Source organism: Ahaetulla prasina, chromosome 5, assembly GCF_028640845.1.
Source record: "Ahaetulla prasina isolate Xishuangbanna chromosome 5, ASM2864084v1, whole genome shotgun sequence".
NCBI classification, from domain to species: domain Eukaryota; kingdom Metazoa; phylum Chordata; class Lepidosauria; order Squamata; family Colubridae; genus Ahaetulla; species Ahaetulla prasina.
This window is the reverse complement of record NC_080543.1, coordinates 84,678,845-84,700,399: the sequence shown is the minus strand read 5'-3', so window position 1 is coordinate 84,700,399 and position 21,555 is coordinate 84,678,845. Positions and strand designations below refer to the sequence as shown.

The window sequence follows — 21,555 nt, the reverse complement described above, 5'->3', positions numbered from 1 at the left end:
GTGTCAGAATGGTCAAAAAAATTGGCAACTCCAAATCTCAACCAACAAATGCTCTGTCTTACACATTGGCAAAAAAAATCAGAACACAAAATACAAGCTGGATGGATATGGCTTAACATACGACCCTCACTCTGTCAAATGATCTAAGCGCCATACATAGCTTACTGTAACAGCATTGCTAAAAAAGCATTAAGAGTTGTTAACCTAATCTTGCATAGCTTTTTCTCCTGCAAACTGCAAACTAGGGCATACAAAACTTTTGCCAGACCAATACAAAACTTTTGCCAGATCAATTCTTGAATACAGCTCATCTATCTGGAACCTACACTGCATATCGTACATTAATACAATTGAATGAAGCTTCCGTGCTGCCACCAGAAATATTTCACAAGAAGAGTCCTCCACTCCTCTGCTCTACCTTATGCCACCAGACTCAAAATTTTGGGCTTAGACAACTTAGAACTTCGCTGTCTTCGGTCTGACCTAAGCATAGTACATAAAATCATGTGCTACAATGTCCTACCAGCCAATGAATACTTCAACTTCAACCAAAACAATACAAGAGCACACAATAGATACAAACTCATCCAAACTAGACTGCAGAAAATACAACTTCAGTAACAGAGTTGTCAATGCCTGGAATGCACTATCTGACTGTGGTTTCTTCCCCAAACCCCCAAAACTTTAACCTTAGACTGTCTACTGTAGACATGCTTGACAAAATATATAAATTAAATAAATACTACCACCAAATATTCATACTTTAAACAATTTTAAATTACAAAGTCCTATCTCAAAAATATTGAACATTCTGTGCTTGCCTCCCCTCAGCCATGTCTCTTTTAAGATGCCACTACCACCTATTTGAGGAACATTTGAGACAGAAGAGAAAATATAGTTTCCTTGTTCCAATGCTTTTGCTATTAAAGGATTCAATAATTTAATTATTTAAAACTCACTCTTGATTTACTGTGATAAACCAGCCCGGGCTAAACTAGAGGAGTATCCTTTGGTCTGCCCTAGGATTCTGCCCTTAGGAAAAGATCTAGAGCTCCATAACCCTTAGACAATGGGCAGGTTGGCTGGCTGAATTCTCACTATCCATGTAAACTGCTATCTCTACTACAGACCCAGTAGTGGGATTCAAATTTTTTTACTATCGGTTCTGTGAGCTTGGCTTGATGGGTGTGGCATGGTTTGGTGGATATGACTTGGTGAGCATGGTAGGGGAAGGATTCTGTAAAATCTTCATTCCCTCCCCACTGCACAGGAAGGTTACTGCAAAATCCCCATTTCCTCCCGATCAGCTGGGACTTCGGAGGCAGAGAATAGATGGGGGCGGGGCCAGTCAGAGGTGGTATTTACTGGTTCTTCGAACTACTCAAAATTTCTGCTACCGTTTTTCCAGAACTGGTCAGAACCTGCTGAATACCTCTGAACAGACCCCAAACAACTATCTGACTAGCAAACCCTGCCTGACAACCCTAACCCTATCCCCTAATCCAACCCTAACCCTAACTTTGGAAAGGCTGCACTGGACACAAATGGCAACACATTTTTACACTAACTTTGCATAGCTATATAAAGGAATCAGATTCTTAGTTAAATAGTGCCTCCATTTAGCATCTTTGAGTATCAAGAAATTGGGGGGGGGAATGTCAGGAAATAGCTGTTGCATTCATAACCTCTCTGGAAATGTTCCACGTAATTAGATTATCAAAACCCTGGATAAGTCCAATATGGCATCTTCCACATTTAGGTGGCTGAGAACGTACCTGTCAGACCAGCCACAGCTAATTCCCTAAGAAAAAAGACCCTTGACTCCATAGGGAAAAGGAGTGAGTGAGGCAAGCTCTAAAGAAAAACTGTCAATTTTGCTTTCAATTATATTGAAATCAATCCCCAACTTTCCCCCTGGGAGAATAGTCCAATCAAGTCCTTTTCTGGTGTTTTGGTAACCTGGTGCCTCCAGCATTGTGGTAAATTCCTTTCCCAAGGCCAGCATCCTTGAAGGCGGGAAGATGGCTCAGTTTGGCACTCCTGGTTCCTGTCAGTGTCCATACTCTCCAATTTCCCACAACATTCTTTCAGACCCCCAGTACTCTTCCCCTCCCAAATGCCCCCTTCCCCCTGGTTATGGCACTTGCTAGCAAGCTTCAAAGAAAGCGAAGATAGACAGCCGACAGTATCATTTTTATTTTTTCCCCACTATAATTCAATTTAATTCCAATGGTTGTAACTATTTGATACTTCTTTCTAAAATGTAATTATATTTGTGAATCTATATTGAAGGAGCAAATTAACGATTTCTGGTCTATTTCAGTTTTTAACCTTGAGTACCACTGATTCGTTGACAGACCATACCATATGATTTATGATGCAGCATCAGCAATTTAGAGGAGATAATGAACTCAAAGGTCAAGTACAGCACATTTTCAACCCATAATACATAATGTAACAATCTCAGGATTTACATATCAGTAACATTAACAGCCATAAAACTTTATTGTAAATATCATGCAAACTCTTGAATGAAGACATTTGCTAAAAGTAAATTACCTTGTTTGCAAGGTAGGCTTTATAAAGTCTCACTAATGGAAGCCTTTCTTTCATGTCTCTCAAATGGAAAGTCACACACTCATATATTATTTCCTAACCCACTATAATTAACAGTCTAAATGAATTCCCATGTTTGTTTCTTTGTTTACTTATTTATACAATTTCTACAACTATCCATCTCAGTCAATGATTCTAGACAATTTACAGTTATACAAATAACTGTTTGTTATTTACAATTTACAATTTACAGTTATACAAATAACTGATGAAATGCCGGAGAAGACGTCTAGAGAGCACTTGGAGGTCCAGCCGTTCCGAAGCTGATCGGACACTAGTTAGGTCCTATTCTAGGACCTACCTAGTGGCAATGAGGGAGGCGAGGCGCTCATATACCTCCACCCTCATTGCGTCGGCAGATAACCGCCCGGCCGCCCTGTTTCGGGTGACCCGCTCCCTCCTTCATCAGGAGGTGCGGGATGACCTGTTGCAGGGACGTGCTGAGGAGTTTAGTGGTTATCTATACGATAAAATCGCTCAGCTCCGGGATGGTCTGGACCGAAATTGGGATGATCCAAGCGAGGGAGAGGAGACACGTCTTGTTGAGACCATTTGGGATGAGTTTGACCCTGTGGCTCCCGAGGACGTGGACAGGCTGTTGGGGAGGCTTCACGCCACTACATGTTTACTGGACCCGTGTCCTTCCTGGCTGGTACTGGCCACTCAGGAGGTGACACGAGGCTGGCTCCAGGAGATTATCAACGCTTCTTTGTTGGAAGGGGTTTTCCCTGCCGCCTTGAAAGAGGCGATGGTGAGACCCCTCCTCAAGAAGCCCTCCCTGGACCCAGCTATTTTGGGTAATTATCGTCCAGTCTCCAACCTTCGCTTTGTTGCGAAGGTTGTAGAGAGTGCTGTGGCGCGACAGCTACCCCAATACCTGGATGAAGCCGTCTATCTAGACCCGTTCCAGTCCGGCTTCCGACCCGGGTACAGCACGGAGACAGCTTTGGTCGCATTGGTGGATGATCTCTGGAGGGCCAGGGACAGGGGTTATTCCTCTGCCCTGGTCCTGTTAGACCTCTCAGCGGCTTTTGATACCATCGACCATGGTATCCTGCTGCGCCGGTTGGGGGGATTGGGAGTGGGAGTGGGAGGCACCGTATATCGGTGGTTCTCCTCCTATCTCTCTGACCGGTCGCAAACGGTGTTGACAGGGGGGCAGAGGTCGACCGCGAGGGACCTCACTTGTGGGGTGCCGCAGGGGTCGATTCTCTCGCCCCTTCTGTTCAACATCTATATGAAGCCGTTGGGTGAGATCATCAGTGGCTTTGGGGTGAGATACCAGCTGTACGCTGATGACACCCAGCTGTACTTCTCCACCCCAGGCCACCCCAATGAAGCTGTTGAAGTGCTGTCCCGGTGTGTGGAAGCCGTACGGGTCTGGATGGAGAGAAACAGGCTCAAGCTTAATCCCTCCAAGACGGAGTGGCTGTGGATGCCGGCACCCCGATTCAGTCAGCTGCAGCCGCGGCTGACTGTTGGAGGCGAGGTATTGGCCCCAAAGGATAGGGTGCGCAACTTAAGTGTCCTCCTGGATGAACGGCTGTCGTTTGAAGATCATTTGACGGCCGTCTCCAGGGGGGCCTTCCACCAGGTTCGCCTGGTTCGCAGTTGCGCCTTCCTTGATCGGGATGCCTTGTGCACGGTCACTCATGCGCTCGTTACCTCTCGCTTGGATTATTGTAATGCTCTCTACATGGGGCTCCCTTGAAGTGCACTCGGAGGCTTCAGTTAGTCAGAATGCAGCTGCGCTGGTTATAGAGGAGCTCCGTAGCTCCCATATAACACCGCTCCTGCACAGACTGCACTGGCTGCCTGTGGCCTTTCGAGTGCGCTTTAAGGTGCTGGTTACGACCTTTAAAGCGCTCCATGGCTTAGGGCCTGGGTACTTACGGGACCGCCTGCTGTTACCACATGCCTCCCACCGACCCGTACGCTCTCACAGAGAGGGACTTCTCAGGGTGCCGTCCGCCAAGCAATGTCGGCTGGCGGCCCCCAGGGGAAGGTCCTTCTCTGTGGGGGCTCCCACACTCTGGAACGAACTTCCCCCGGGTTTACGCCAAATACCTGACCTTCGGACATTTCGTCGCGAACTGAAGACACATCTTTTTATTCGCGCGGGGCTGTCTTAAATTGAATTTCATCAAATTTTTAAAATTCTTATTAACTAATTTTAATTGGGGTTTTAGCTCACTGTATATTTTAATTTTCAGGCCAATTTTAAAATAAGTTTTTTAATTGCATTTTAAATTATATATTGTACTGTCTGTTTTATTTTTGCCTGTACACCGCCCTGAGTCCTTCGGGAGAAAGGCGGTATAGAAATCAAATAAATAAATAAATAAATAAATAAAAATATATTATAGATAAAAAATACTAAAAACATCTTAAAACACTAAAAACACTAAAAACACCCAGATTAAATATACATAGGAGTAAAGTACTTGGCCAGTTAGCAACACAGCCAGGAGTCTGGTCCTTGATACATTTATCACCCTAGGCACAGGAATAGAGCCAGGGATTTTTTAGAGCCTTACAAAAGGCTAACTAACAGGGTTTGGACTATTCTAACCTCTGAAGGGAGGATGTTCCATAGCGCAAGGGCCATTGTAGGAAAAAGCCTGGCTTCTGATTACTGACAGCCAGCACTCTTTGATGGGATCTGCACCATTTTGCTCAATCTGGTTGGACTGATAGAGACTCTTGGAAAAAGGCAATCCCGTAGGTTACCAATTTCAGTAGTCAGTTGTTTAACACAATAAATAAAATGTTTCTGATGTGCCCCAATGTGGCAAAAGCAAAGGTGCCTCTTGAGGAAGACGTTGCAACAAATAGTTCAACAGACAACAGACAACAATTATGTATCCCAACCCTTTTAGCCTTCCAGAAGGTCATGGAGACCTGACTCTTCTCCTGGGTTTTGGGCTTAATGGGGGCGTTGATCTGAGAGGCTACCGTGTTTCCTTGAAAATAAGAGCTAGCCCAAAAAATAAGCTGTAGCTTGATTTTTACGTGTGTACCTAATATAAGCCCTACACCAAAAATAAGCCCTAGTTAAGACCTCGCCACTCCATCCCACCATCTGGTTGCACGAGGTGGGGCGAGGTGCATGCGTAAAAATCAAGCTAAGGCAGAGGTGGATGGGTGGAGCTGCCCCACGCACCCCATACCCGCTTACCTTAGGACCACCACAGCCAGGCCTCCCATGCCCCGACATCTATCACACTGCTGCCCAAGTTCTTCTGCAGCTGCTTGCAACCGCTTGTGGCCAGATGCCATGTGATGCATTGCGCTGATGCCACTGTTTGTGGCCAGTCACCACATGGTGCTGGACATCACATAGTACATTGCACCGCTGACACTACTTGCATCAGGATGTCGCATACCATGTCCTGCCAGTGTCATCGCTCGCATGTGCAATGGCTCAACATGTCATGCAGCCTCCTGACACAAGCAGTGGCACAGGTGCAATGCGCTACATGGCATCTGACTGTGAGCAGCTGCGAGCAGCCGCAGAGGTAGTCGGGTAGCAGCACAATAAGTGTCAGCACATGGGAGGCCTAGCTGTGGTGGTCCTAAAATAAGCAGGTAAGACATCCCCCGAAAATAAGCCCTGGTGCTTATTTTGGGCCCCAGACGAAGGTAAGACAGAGTCTTATTTTCGGGGAAACACGGTATTGGTCTGGCACCTAGTGGAAAGGGTGGCTTGTATTGATTGTTGTGTGCCAACTAATGAGAAGTTCAGTAAATAAATAAATACATAAATAAATGCATTGTGGATGCTCATTATCTAATGTAACATCTACTCAAATGTATCATTTACCCTCAAAACATCCAAGTGAAGAGGCTTCACTATATACTCAGAGGAGCCTGAACTGTGAGTTAGGTGGCAAATTAATTTTATAAATAAATAAATAAGAATAATTTATATGCAATGCTTCTCCTGACCCCTTCAGTTCTATATGCACACAAGGCAGTGTTGCTGCATGTGTTTCCCTTTCTCCCATTCCCTCGACTTCTGATTAGACCTTTGTGTTTCCCTATATTGATATTGTTTTCCCTATATTGATATTACAAGCATCACCTGTCTCTCTTACTTATTAGCTTGCGTTCCCTTAATGCCTATTTGACACAAAACACGATAACATACCATGGATCAGTTAGTATTTACATAGAGAAGAGGCATCGGTTAGCCTAACCCTTAATTTATTAAACAATGGAAAAAAATAAATCAGGAAGCAATAAGCAAAAATATTGTTCATTCCTATTTGTGATTGGGGACTGACCCAAAGCAAGACAACTCAAAATGCTCACCTCTTGCGGTGGTAAATCCCAAAAGATACGACTAAAACAATTCCAATCACAATGATGCCAAGAATAACCCCAAATACAATCAGCCAAGTGGGCAGAGGTTGCTCGGCTGGTGGAGCTAAAGTTGATGAGATTTCCAAGAACTGCAGAGTGTCATCAGTCAATAAAAAGGCATTGTTGATCCGGTTTCTACTCATTCTTTAAAAAGAATTAGTTTGGCACATTTATAATCAATCAAATCATATGTAATAAAAATAACAACTTGTTACGTTCAGCATGTAAAATGTTCAGGAAGAAAAAGATTTAACAAATTAATTATCATTAATTTCATTTCCAAAATTCATTATTATTATAAACTTTGTGTAATATTGCCTTAAAGTTGGTCCCAAAACATAAACTGAAGTAATAGAAAACTGTAAGTGTTCTGCAGAAATTATTAATTCTCATATTAAAATTAATATTTTTTTTGCTAAGTTATTTTTTCTGGGGTCAGTTCCAATTGCTGGTTCTGAATTTAAATCTTCAAAGATCAGAATATTTTTCCACCATAAAGAAACTAAATGTTCATTCCACTTTTTTTAGATCTCATAAACATTTAAAATCAGAAAGGCAAGAGTTTAAAAAGAGTTTTTCATCAGGATTTGAACTAGTTTAGTAAAAGAATTACTCATGAAATCTTGCTTTAAGGAGTGATTTTGTAGGATTATACTTAATTTTGCTTAAGAGCCATGGTGGCAGTGGTTAGAATGCAATATTGCAAGCTAATTCTGCTGACTGCCATGAGTTTGATTCTGACTGGCTCAAGGTTGACTCAGCCATCCTCCTTCCAAAGTCATAAAATGAGGACCCAGATTATTGGGGGCAATATTCTGACTCTGTGAAAAATTTAGAGAACACTGTAAAGCACTATGAAGCAGTATATAACTGCTATTGCTATTGCTATTAATTGCACAAAAATGGAGAAAACTGTGTAATTTTGAAAGGGAAGTCAATTTTTAGAGTTTGTAAAAAAGGAAATGATGCCTTCAGTCTTTGCATATATACCTGTAATTGAACATGAAAAGAAGTTAGAAATTTCAGCATGGCAGTAATCTCACACATACTTCCAAATCAATCATAAAATATTTACAGGACAGAAAGATAAAGGTTTTGAAATGGCTTCATAATTTCCAAACTTTAAAATTATTGATAATCTATGGGGATCTTCTCAAATGTATATACAAGGTGATCTAAAAATATTTCCAGTCCAGAAAAGTTCTACAAGAAATGATGGTAGGAGAATTCAAATGCAAAAATAGAAGATCTAATGGTAGCTAGCTTTAGTAAACATTTGAAAGCTATTATTTCTGCCAAGGAAAGTGTTACAGAATATTGATTGAAACTTTTGCATCTGTCTTGTTCACTGTTTTCTTATTCTGTTTTTGTAAGCAACTAACAAATACTACACATGCATTCCATTTTTATATGCAAAATTTGAAGGTATGTTTAATATTTATTGGAAGTTGCTTTAAATTTGTACTAAGTAGAATTTGTATCAGTTTCTATTTACCTAGGGATTCCCTGAAGCATAAAATATGATCAAGAGTGCCTAAAAGTTTGCATACAATTGTATTTTGTATTCATTACCAATCTGGAATAAAGGAAATCCTACTCACTAATTCTTTAGAAATTAAAGAATTTCTAAAGGGACCCTCAGCGGCGGCTCCATTCAGGGGGAGCTGCGCTCTCCTCCGGCCCTCCTGGGGCAGCTCACCTCCCTGACAGTGGCTCCTCCTCCTCCTCCAATATCCAGGCCAGAAATGGCAGCACAAGAACTGCCGCTGCCCCCTTGCCCCTGGCGGCAGCAGGAGCAGTGGGTGAGGTGGCCGGCCACCCAGCCAGCAAACACTGCTCAGCTGCCCTGTGCGCCCAAGCTGGCCAGGTGATCTGGACCATGATCTGCATTGGTGCTGCAGGCTGGAGGGCAGGGTCCACGCAAGAAGCCCACATGGGCAGGAAGGGAGGGAAGCCCTGGCCCGCCCATCCTCGTTGCTCTGCTCCCCTAGGAAGTAACTGCCAGGATCCCGTCTCTGTTTTTTTGGGCATGCTTGCCATTGCCTCTTGCTCTTCCGACACGCTGGCCACCTGGTCTTCGTGCGCGCATGAACTCCAGAAACTGGAAGACCAGGTGGCCGGCTTGCATGCATGCACCAGACACCACAAAATCATCTTCCCAGTGCGCACGGTTTCCGGCACTCCCGCACACATAAAGACCAGCTGGCCGGCACGCTGAAACTCAGAAGAGCAACAATTGCTTGTGTGCCTGGAGAGATAGCTCTACATGCCACTTCCAGCACACGTGCCATAGGTTCACCATCACGGGCACAGTGAATTACCTATACTTAGAAATGTGGAAGAAATGACAAATACCCTTTAGATACAGCAGTCATAAATTCCCAAACAAGCACTGAAACTATCCCTGTAGTTCGGCTCAATTGTGATAGAAGGAAGTCTCTACATTAGATTAACACAGCAATATGCTAATTATATAATATCTTATTGATTAATCTTTTATGATAGAGATGGGGTAATAAGCTTTGATTTCAAAATCTGTCTGGCTCAAGATGAGTCGAACTGGAGGAAGGTATATTTTGGAATTTTATTAATTTCACTTTCCTTCCATAACTGAAACACTGCTTTCAATAAATTATTATTCACTTCTTAGGTACAGATAGTCCTTGACTTACAACAGTTCATTTAGTGACCATTCAAAGTTACAATGACACTGAAAAAAGTGACTTATGATCATTTTTCCTGCTTAAGACCATTGCAGCATCTCTATGGTTGATTACTTCATGTAATCAAAATTCAGATTCTTGGCAATTGAGTCATATTTATGATGGTTGCAGTGTCCTAGGGTGATGTGATTCCCTTTTGTGACCTTCCGACAAACAAAGTCAATAGTGAAACCAGTTTCACTTAAGAACGGTGTAACTAACTTAACAACTGCAGTGATTCACTTAACAACTATGCCAAGAAAAGGCATAAAATGGGGCAAAATTCACTTAACTGTCTTGCTTAGTAACAGAAATTTTGGACTCAATTGTGGTCATAAATCAAGGACTATCTGTATATAGTTTTAAATACAGTAATAGGTATTTCAAAAAAACAGCTAATGTCTACAAGTGATGGACAAAAACTAAATCCAGGCTGTTAGCACAATGAGCCATTGATGCTGAAAAAGATTTGTATTAAATCTGCTTACATAGAATGAATGCTTCAAAGCATAACCAAAAAAGTAAAAGTGCATTCCATTATTCTTTGCATAGACCAACAGGTCAATAATCTCTTTCCCCATGCCAGTGCACTGCAGTTGCCTCTGAGTTTTTCTGTTGAAAACAGTCTAATCTTCTCATAAGCTTAAAAGTTAATCTCTCCCAAACAGTGCATTCTCTTTCATTCCCACATTTGTGTTTATTCAACAAATAGCACTGCATTTCTAAAAGAGAACCCTCCTGTAAAAGCCTAAATTCAACAAGTTGAAACTTGTAAATTATAGTGATTCACTTTTGAAGCTTGTAAAGAAAATCACCAGTGCATTGTTGCATCGTCTTTGAGTTTATCTGTTGTGACCCGTCGGCTGCCAGCAGAGCTATCAGCAGAGTCAGACAAAGAGGTTAAGTGAGAGCCTGGGTCAGCTTTGGAGCCTTAACATAACATAACATAACAACAGAGTTGGAAGGGACCTTGGAGGCCTTCTAGTCCAACCCCCTGCCTAGGCAGGAACCCTACACCATCTCAGTCAGATGGTTATCCAACATTTTCTTAAAAATTTCCAGTGTTGGAGCATTCACAACTTCTGCAGGCAAGTCGTTCCACTTATTAATTGTTCTAACTGTCAGGAAATTTCTCCTTAGTTCTAAGTTGCTTCTTTCTTTGATCAGTTTCCACCCATTGCTTCTTGTTCTACCCTCAGGTGCTTTGGAGAACAGCCCGACTCCCTCTTCTTTGTGGCAACTCCTGAGATATTGGAACACAGCTATCATGTCTCCCCTAGTCCTTCTTTTTATTAAACTAGACATACCCAGTTCCTGCAACCGTTCTTCATATGTTTTAGCCTCCAGTCCCCTAATCATCTTTGTTGCTCTTCTCTGCACTCTTTCTAGAGTCTCAACATCTTTTTTACATCGTGGAGACCAAAACTGGATGCAATATTCCAAGTGTGGCCTTACCAAGGCATTATAAAGTGGCACTAACACTTCACGTGATCTTGATTTTATCCCTCTGTTTATGCAGCCCAGAACTGTGTTGGCTTTTTTAGCAGCTGCTGCACACTGCTGGCTCATATCTAAATGGTTATCCACTAGGACTCCAAGATCCCTCTCACAGGTACTACTATTGAGCAAGGTACCACATATACGGTACTGGTGCATTTTGTTTTTAAACAAATCTTATACAGAGCTTTGGAAGGCTCTGATAAGGAAACAGCATCAGAGACAAAGGCAGAGCCAGGGCCTTCCATCCTCCACCAGGTGGAGAAGCTACTGTATTCGGGGCCTGAGCTGAGTGGGGGGGAAGAACAGATGGGGCCCATCTCAGATACGTGTATGCACAGAGAGGAAAGGAGAGGAGAGCAAAGGAAAACAATAAGCCATCTGTCAAGGAAAAGCAGATGTGGACACTATTCAGCCCCGCCTCCCAGCTGGAAAATAAATAGTAGGGGTTTGGGAGTGGCCAGTTGTCATAGACAACCATTTGCTTTTAGGGTACAACAAGCAATTCGGATTTCTAGGCCAGAACAAGGTCTGTTGGGACTAATTACTTTTGGTTTTTTGTTTATCCACGTGACTGTTCCTACCCTGTTTGAAAAGTGGTTTGTTTTTACTAATGAATAAGCATCTTATCATTACTTGCTAAGGCTGGGTCAGAATATTATCTGGGCTCAGAAGCTAAGCAGTGCCAGACTTGGTTAGAATGGGGGTTGATGGGAGACTTTCAAGAAATATTGGAGCTTTGAAATGGATTGGAATCCTCAAATATCCCAGAGGAAGACAATGACAAGCTATTTTTGTACTGTGGCAAGAAGATTCCAATCTTGATTGTAGAAAATATGACTTCAGTAAATAGGGTTGTTAATGCCTGGAATGTACTACCTGACTCTGTGGTCTCTTCCCCAAATCCCCAAAGCTTTAACCAAAGACTATCTAGTATTGACCTCACCCCATTCCTAAGAGGTCTGTAAGGGGTGTGTATAAGAGCACCAGCGTGCCTACCATTCCTGTCCTAATGTTCCCTTTGATTGTATCCAACTCATATAGTTATTTCATGCTTATGCTTATATATATGCTTATATATCATATACTTATTTCATGCTTATGCTTTTATATACTGTTATGACAAATAAAAAAATAAAATAAAAAATAAATAAATAAAAGATAGCAGGGACATATCTGCAAAATCATGTCGAGCTCAACCTGAAGGATTTTACTTTTTTTTAGGTATGTGATCATTAACAGACTGCCTATATAAAGCTCATGGTATATAATAATAGGCTATTTTCCTTCTTACTACAGAAAAAATCCAAAACATGATTCTTTAAAAATAAAGTGTGATCAAAGGCTATGCATATAATCAGGGAGCGGTTCTGCAGTACAGGTAATTTTGATTTATGACCACAACTGGGACTGGAACTTCTGTTGCTAAATTATGTAGTTGTTAAATGAGTTGACCACTTTTGCTATGGTTGTTAAGCGAATATGACTTCCCCCACTGACTTTGCTTGTTGGAAACCATCTAGGAAAGGCACAAATGGCAATCACATAACCCAGGGACACTGCAACTGTCATAATACATGCCAGTTGCCAAGCACACAAATTTTAATCACATGATCCCAGGGCTGCTGCAAAGGTCATTATGTGAGGACTGGTTATAAATCATTAGCACTATCATAACATTCAGACTTATTCTTAAGTTAAGAATTACCCATAATAGGTTTGGGTTTTTTATTTACCTTAAAGTGATTAAAAATATGAATACCTTAAAATAAAAACTTATAAGATAAATGCTTCCAAATGAAGTAATACCTCCTAGCTGCTGTTAATCAACAATGGTCCTCTACTTTGTCTTTTTCTCTTTACTGCATGTTTCAGTAAAATGATACAAAGAGCAGTGGGAAAAATGGAAAGTTACAATAGGGTGATCCAATTATCTGCATGTTTCATAAAATGTTGCATTTAATGCCTGATCTGTAAATTGGACCTGGTTCTGGACCTGGATTCTAATCTTGTTAAGCCATAATGTGTACTGATTGGAACCTGAGTAGATTTGGCAGCATGGCTTAGTATAACCCAGGACTATGACAAATCTCAGTGCAGCTCTGAGCATTTTCAGACTGAAGAAAATATACCAATGGTCCTAACAAAAATAAATACATTTGATTTGAATAAAGTTGTGGAAATATATAATATATATGCCTGGTATATTACCTTATGGCGGCTTCCACATCATTCCTGGGAATAGTTGTTATATTTGTGAACGAATTTGTGACTACAAACCAAAATGATACCCGACTGGTAACATTGCACAGCAATACATTAGAAATTCTGAGAATTAAAAAAAAACAAACATTAATATAGTAAGTCTTCCCACAGAGTCTCAAGACAACCACCAGGCTGTGAATTTTAGATGTAACATTATGATCTCACTTTCAAAGCACAAGCTTTAGAGAGAGAGTTTTATTTTTTATTAACTGCCCCAGCTTTTAAACCCTCTTTAGCACTGGCCATTCTGGGTGGGGAATTTTGGGAACTGAAGTCCATATAACTACAAAATGTACCCAGACTGCAAAAGACTGAGCTATTCTAAGGAGAAGCGACTAGTGACCTGGGTGGGTAAGCCAGTAGACTCAGCTCTTCCCCAGGTGAATTATCTGAAGTTTCTTTTCACTTCTATTGCTAAAATGCTTCTAATTTTTTCCATAAGGTCAAGGCTAGAACATATGAATAAGATGTCAAGATTTACAATAGTTACATTGGATGCCATTAATTGGATGTCTCAGCTGATGCAGATTAATGGCACCAATATCATGTGCTCATCACACTTTGTTCCATCCATAGCATGGTTCTTGTTTAAAGAGTACAAGTAGTCCCTGACTTACAACAGTTCTTTTAGTGACTGTTCAAAGTTATAATGACCCTGAAAAATGTGACTTATGATCATTTTTCACACTTGTGACCATTGCAACATCCCCATGGTCATGTGATTAAAATTCAACTGCTTGGCAACTGACTCATATTTATGACATGGTTGCAATGTGTTGGGGTGATGTGACCCCCTTTTATGACCTTCTGACAAGCAAAGTCAATACGGAAACCAGATTCACTTAACAACTTTGTGTCTACTTAACAACTCCAGCGATTCATTTAACAACTATTATAAGAAAGGTTGTAAAATGGGGCAAAACTCACAATATATGTCTTGCTTAGGAACATAAATTTTGGGCTCATTGCGGTCATAAATTGAGGACTATCTGTAACTACCTCCAGTATACAAGAGTATATGCTGCTCCTTAGTGACATCTTCTGGCTGATTACCAGCAAAACAAATGGTTTCAATAACACTTTTTCCATTTTTAAAAAATGTGCACCCGTGTATATAAATACATACACAAATTCATAGACCACACATGCACATACATATATACATAGATGAACACACACACTTTCTTCATAAAGGTCATAGTGCTAGTCTAAAGTCAGATACATTTATATTTAATAATAAAGTCTTCAGTAATGATAATACTTGTCTGAGGTCCAACTATAAATTCATGAGGTTACATCTCTAAGCCAGTACTGTACAGTCAATTGTCACTTCGATAGTTTAAGTTTGTTAATGGAAATTTAATTAACATAAACGATAAGAAGTAATATACTAATGTTCTAGATTAAGAATTTATCATATTGATGCAAAAGATTGCTTTGCATTTGCCATGTAATCCAGATTGAGCTTTATCTTTAGACCTATAGCAAAAATCTGCTATGCTAAATTGAAGTTTCCTATTAAGATCACATATTATGAAATCACTGCTAATTTGGGAAATTTGTGACATTTCTTTGGAAAATGTTAATTACAATCAACAGTAACATAGTAATAGATATAGTAGAATAGTAACTATAAAACATATTTGTATTTAGGGATTTAATATGATATGGCCATGTTGAATGAAAATTCACACATGCAGACAAATATATTACACACACTTTATTTATTTTTATTTATTTTATTTATTTATTTTGTCACAACAATATATATAAGCATCACATAAAAAGATTATATAGTATATAAACATATATATGAGGTAATATAAGGAAGTATAAGCATATATATATATAAGAAGAAAAAAAGAAACAAGCAAACAATAGGACAGGAACGGTAGGCACGTTTGTGCTCTTATGCACGCCCCTTTATTTATTTATTTATTTATTTAAATTTTTATACCGCCCTTCTCCCGAAGGACTCAGGGCGGTTCACAGCCTGATAAAAAATACAAAATAATACAATATAAATACGATTAAAATATAATTAAAAAACTTATTAAATTGGCCATGATTAAAATTTAGGATAAAACCCATTAAAAACCCATAAGTTTAAAAACTAACCCAGTCCAGCGCAGATGAATAGGTGAGTTTTAAGCTCGCGACGAAAGGTTCGGAGGTCCGGAAGTTGACGGAGTCCTGGGGGGAGTTCGTTCCAGAGGGCGGGAGCCCCCACAGAGAAGGCCCTTCCCCTGGGCGTCGCCAGACGACACTGTCGCGCCGACGGCACCCTGAGGAGTCCCTCTCTGTGAGAGCGCACGGGTCGGTGAGAGGTATTCGGTAGCAGCAGGCGGTCCCGTAGATATGGGGTGAGGTCAATAGTAGAAAGTTTTTGGTTAAAGCTTTTGGGATTATGGGAAGAGACCACAGAGTCAGGTAATGTGTTCCAAGCACTGATAACTCTGTTACAGAAGTCATATTTTCTGCAATCTAGATTAAAGCGGTTAATATTAAGTTTAAATCTATTGTTTTCTCTTGTATTGTTGTGATTGAAGCTAAAGTAGTCTTTAACAGGAAGGACATTGCAACAGATGATTCTATGAGTTAAACTTAGGTCTTGTCGAAGGCGACGGAGTTCTAAGTTTTCTAAGCCTAGGATTTCAAGTCTGGTGGGATAAGGTATTTTGTTGTTTTCAGAGGAGTGGAGAACTCTTCTTGTAAAATATTTCTGGACACATTCAATTGTATTGATGTCAGAAATGTGGTGTGGGTTCCAGACAGGCGAGCTGTATTCAAGAATTGGCCTAGCAAATGTTTTATATGCTCTGGTTAGTAGTGTAGTGTTTTTGGAAAAGAAGCTACGCAAGATTAGGTTTACAACTCTTAGAGCCTTTTTTGCTATGTAGTTGCAGTTTGGCACTTAGGTCATTTGATATGAAAACTCCAAGGTCTTTAACAGGGTGGGGGTCATCTGTAAGGTAATGTCCATCAAGCATGTTACTTAGTGTTTGGGTTCTTTTTTCCAATATTTTTTCCAACTTTTTTCCAACTGAGCATTTACTGGTTGAGATTTGGAGTTGCCAAGTTTTAGACCAAGCAGTTAGATGATCAAGATCTTTTTGAATGGTAGCTGTATTGTCGGTGATGTTAAATAGTTTGACATCAACAGCAAAGAGAACACAATTACTTGAGATATGGTCACAAAGATCATTTATGTATAGTATGAAGAGTGTTGGTCCAAGAACGCTACCGTGAGGAACGCCACTCTTGACAGGAACAGGATTTGATAGAGCATTGCCAATTTTAACCACTTCTTCTCTGTTAGACAGAAAAGCAGATATCCAATTGTGAAGGGGTCCTGAAATGCCATAGGATTTTAGTTTTAGGAGAAGTTTATTGTGTACTACTGAGTCAAAAGCTTTGCAGAAGTCTATGTAGATTGCATCTATTGTTTTGCCTTGATCAAGATTTGTAGTCCATATGTTTTTACAGTGGAGAAGTTGTAAGTTACATGATAATTTTTTTCTGAAACCAAATTGTTTATTAGAGAGTAGGTTGTTTATTTCTAAGTGGAAGGTAATGGATTGGTTGATGATTGATTCCATTACTTTGCAGGTGACGCAGCATAGAGAGATTGGTCTGTAATTTTCAACTAAGCTGGGGTCTCCTTTTTTGAAGATTGGGATGACTGTGGCTAGTGACCAAAGTTTGGGAAGGGAACTGGTCATGAAAGCTTTATCAAAGATTATGCTTAGGGGTTCTGCTATATTAGTGGAAAGTTTTTTTAAGAAGTATGCACATAGTCCATCAGGTCCAATAGATAGAGATGGTTTCAAGTTATGAAGAGTTTTTCCAACATTATCTTCTGTGAAATCTATATGTGTTAAGTCGTCATACTCATTGTTGGTATGATTTGGGAATGTCGGATATGTGTCGTCACTGTTAACAAAAACTGAGCCAAAGAATGTGTTAAAGAGGTTTGCTTTAACTGTTTCGTCATTGCATTCATTGCTGTTAGAATCTTTTAGTGGTGGGATGGATCTTGAGTCTTTAAGTTTATTGTTCAAAAAATTATAAAAGGCACGATTGGAATTTGTGCGTAGAAGGTCCTCTTCTTGCTTGCTGTGGTAATTTGTGCATTCAGTTTTTATTTGGTTGCATATATTTCTGTAGCGGTTTTTGAATGCAAAAATTATTGCAGAAGGAATAGTATCAAATCAAATAATGTTGCAGAGATGCAAGATGGAAACAGCTGCAAAAAAAATTGAAAAATATGTTGTCTCTCAGCTACTCCAACTCTTGGTAATCTCCAGAAATTTACAACCATAATCCTGGCAGCTGGTTGCCTATCCTGCCCTCTGTTGAAATAATAGAACACCATCACTTCATCACTTTGTAGGGCAACCAAGAATTAGCATTAGGCAAGTTGGGTTCATGCTTTCATAAAATCTCTTTCTCACTAGCCTATCTTCCAGGAATGCAGTTGGCACCAAAATATGGTGCCAGCTGAACAGAATGATGACAGGCCATACCAGAATTAAGGCAAAGCTATTTCAGTGGGGAATGGCCAAGAGCCCACAGTGCAACTGTGATGCATAGGAACAAATGATAACACATATAATTCAATTTCCTTAGGAAATTTCAAGGCACCTGGGATGATCTCATTGCAGCCATACCAGAAGCAGTTAGATGGTTAGCTTTCTTAGATATCAAATTATTACATCTATCTTATTGCAATTCTATGGTGCCATATCATGCTGATTTTATCATAGTCTTATCTTATTTTAATACTTTATCTTGTATATTGTATTGCGGATGGCCCAGTGGTTCAGCAGTTAAGACATTGGGCTTGTCAGCTGGAAATCTGGCAGCCCAGGTTCGAGAACTAAGCACCACATGATGGGGTGAGCTCCCATTCTCACCCCAGCTCCTGCCAACCTAGCAGTTTGAAAGCATGCAAATGCAAGTAGATAAATAGATACCACTTTGGTAGTAACAGTGGTCTGTGATGTCATGCTGGCCACATGACCATGGAAATGTCTTGGGAGAGCTCAATGGTCCTGAAATGGAGATGAGCACAGTAGTAGGATTCAGCTGGTTCTCTCTGGATCGCGCAAACCAGTAGTGGTGACTGCGGGAGGCTCCGTCCACCCGCCCAGACGTAATGCACAACAACTGTGCATGTGCAGAAGGCTGTGCGCATGCATGCTCACATTTGTGAATCAGTAGGGAAGGTAAGTGAAACTCACCTCTGGATGAGCACCGCCCTCTATAGTCAGCAACGATTAGCAGTGTACACTCTGCAGAGACTACTTTACCTTTACCTTTACCTTTATAATGTATTGCCCACATTGTTTTGTTATGTTATGTTATGTTATGTTATGTTATGTTATGTTGTGTTGTGTTGTGTTGTGTTGTGTTGTGTTGTGTTGTGTTGTGTTGTGTTGTGTTGTGTTGTGTTGTGGTATGGGTATGGTATGGTATGGTATAGTATTAGTATAGTATTAATATAGTAGTATAGTATTGTATTATTATACTATATTATATTATATTATATCATATTATACTATATTACAGTATACTAAGTATATTACATTATATTAGGTAAGGTAAAGGTTCCCCTCACACATACGTGCTATTCGTTGCTGACTCTAGGGGGCGGTGCTCATCTCCGTTTCAAAGCCCTCTATAGTCAGCAACGACTAGCAGAGTACACTCTGCAGAGACTCCTTTACCTTTACCTTTATATTGTATAGCCCACATTGTTTTGTTATGCTATGTTATGTTATGTTATGTTATGTTATGTTATGTTATGTCATGTCATGTCATGTTATGTCATGTTGTTGTGTTGTGTTGTGTTGTGTTGTATTGTGGTGTGTTGTGGTATGGATATGGTATGGTATGGTATGGTATAGTATTAGTATAGTAGTATAGTATTGTATTATTATACTATATTATATTATATCAAATTATACTATATTACAGTATACTAAGTATATTACATTATATTAGGTAAGGTAAAGGTTCTTTTCACCCATCCGTGCTAGTCGTTGCTGACTCTAGGGGGCAGTGCTCATCTCCGTTTCAAAGCTGAAGAGCCAGCACTGTCTGAAGATGTCTCCGTGGTCATGTGGCCGGCATGACCCAACACCAAAGGCGCACGGAACGCTGTTACCTTCCCACCAAAGGTGGTCCCTATTTTTTCTACTTGCATTTTTATGCGCTTTAGAAATTGCTAGGTTGGCAGAGGCTGGGACAAGTAATGGGAGCTCACCCCATTACACGGCAGCACTAGGGATTCAAACCACTGAGCTGCCGACCTTTCGATCGACAAGCTCAACATCCTAGCCCCTGAGCCACCGCGTCCCCTTACATTATATTATACTACATTAAATTACATTACATTATACTATATTACATAATATTAAATCTTCAGGTGGTTCTTTGGAATGAGCAGAGTTTGTAATTCTAGCACTGGGAACTGCTGCCAGTAAAATTATTTCTGATAATACAGTATCTTTTAATGGTAAATCATACCATATTTCCTCTTGATATACATGCTACTATAGCAAAGATAATTCCATTGCAATATACATGCAAATAGGTGGAAATATTTGATAGACTAAGCAAAATCCATTTCCTGCTATATGTGAAGTACGAAGTAGAGCTTCTTAGCCAAAGAAATAGCAGAATGGTTATCTAATACTACGTTTCCTAACTTCCAAATCAACCTTCAACAGCAGGACTGGTAAAAGAGTCTTATTTGCAGCATATTGACCAGATTTGACATCAGGTAATGGTCACGAATGTCTGAGGGCCTTCCCACCAGCCTATCCCTAGGAAAATATAGCTAATAAGCAGGGAAGGTAATAAAAGGTTTTGCTAGGTAATTCAGAACAGTAAAGCTATATTAATGTACTCAGCATGGACTGAACAAACTAGATAAGTTGATTTAGTATATGAGACTGAAAAGCCCACAAATTCTGAGAATTAATGTTGATTTATAACAATGATAACTCTGAATTTATTAACAGTTTATTAAATTAATGCCATCTCATGTTGCTTAATGCTGAGAACTGTTGTACCAGTAATTTCATGCAATGGAAGATCAAATAAATGTATACCTTGAAATGTCCATTTGGTATTATATTACATGGTTACTAATTACCTAATTAGAATAATATCTTCTTTGACCTTTGATTGAATCTTGTAACGGAGAAAATATAAGCAACATTCATGATTCTCATTACCTATAATGGAGGACATCTTAATAGTCATACTTTATAACACACAGTAGATCACCTTCCTTAAAGGTGAAGAAAAGCCAGTGGTGGGTTGCTACCGGTTCGCCCCGGTTTGGGCGGTGGCAGGAGGCTCCGCTTACCTGCCCAGATGTCATCAAATATGATCTGCGCATACGTGAGTGAACCAGTAGCAAAGGTAAGTGAAACCCACCCCTGAGAAAAGCCCTTATTATCAGCTCAGCTAGTCCTGGTTACAGGAACCAGAAGGAAGCAAAGATAACTACTGATATCTACAATAGTACATTGTATTATCAGCCCATTTTATAGTAGCAGATTATTCCTAAAGAAGAAAAGTAAATTACTATTCCTTATACATAGTATTTGCCATCTTTTTAGATAATGTTTAATTTGTTTTGATTATGGAGAAGAGAAATTAGCAATTTGCTACTGGTTAGTAAGGCTTTCAAATCTTAACATAACGAAAGTCACTGATTTTGGCTCTGATATTTAATGAGGATGGTAGAGGACAGGAGGGCCTGGAGGAACGTTGTCCATGGGGTCGCGATGGGTCAGACACGACTTCGCAACTAACAACAACAACAACAACAATTTAATTTAAAGGGAACTGATATGGGTATCCGTATATGAAAGTGTTCTATTTAATGGGCAGACTATTCTAGGGGATACCGGAAAGTTCGTCTCAACCACATGCCTAAGTAGTTCAGTCATTTCCTGAAAATAAATCTTGTGGTCCAGTTCCTTATTGAATGGTACAGCACCAACCACATCTTTATTCTAGAAGATTTACTACACAAAACTATTAAACTGCTCCCAGGACAGCCAGACTGATGTGATCTGAAGGAAGAATAACA

General features: G+C 40.1%; 1 protein-coding gene across 11 annotated transcripts in view; it reads right to left on the bottom strand.

Annotated features, from left to right (window-relative positions):
• Positions 1-21,555, bottom strand: part of CLTRN (collectrin, amino acid transport regulator) — a 39,264-nt gene that overhangs the window by 2,223 nt on the left and 15,486 nt on the right. For all 11 annotated transcript variants that reach the window (XM_058185451.1, XM_058185456.1, XM_058185459.1 and 8 more), the window contains 2 exons: positions 13,392-13,508; positions 6,931-7,125 (listed from right to left, as the gene is read on the bottom strand). In XM_058185451.1, the coding sequence (XP_058041434.1) occupies positions 6,931-7,125; positions 13,392-13,508 (312 nt within the window). The remainder of the gene's footprint in view (positions 1-6,930; positions 7,126-13,391; positions 13,509-21,555) is intronic.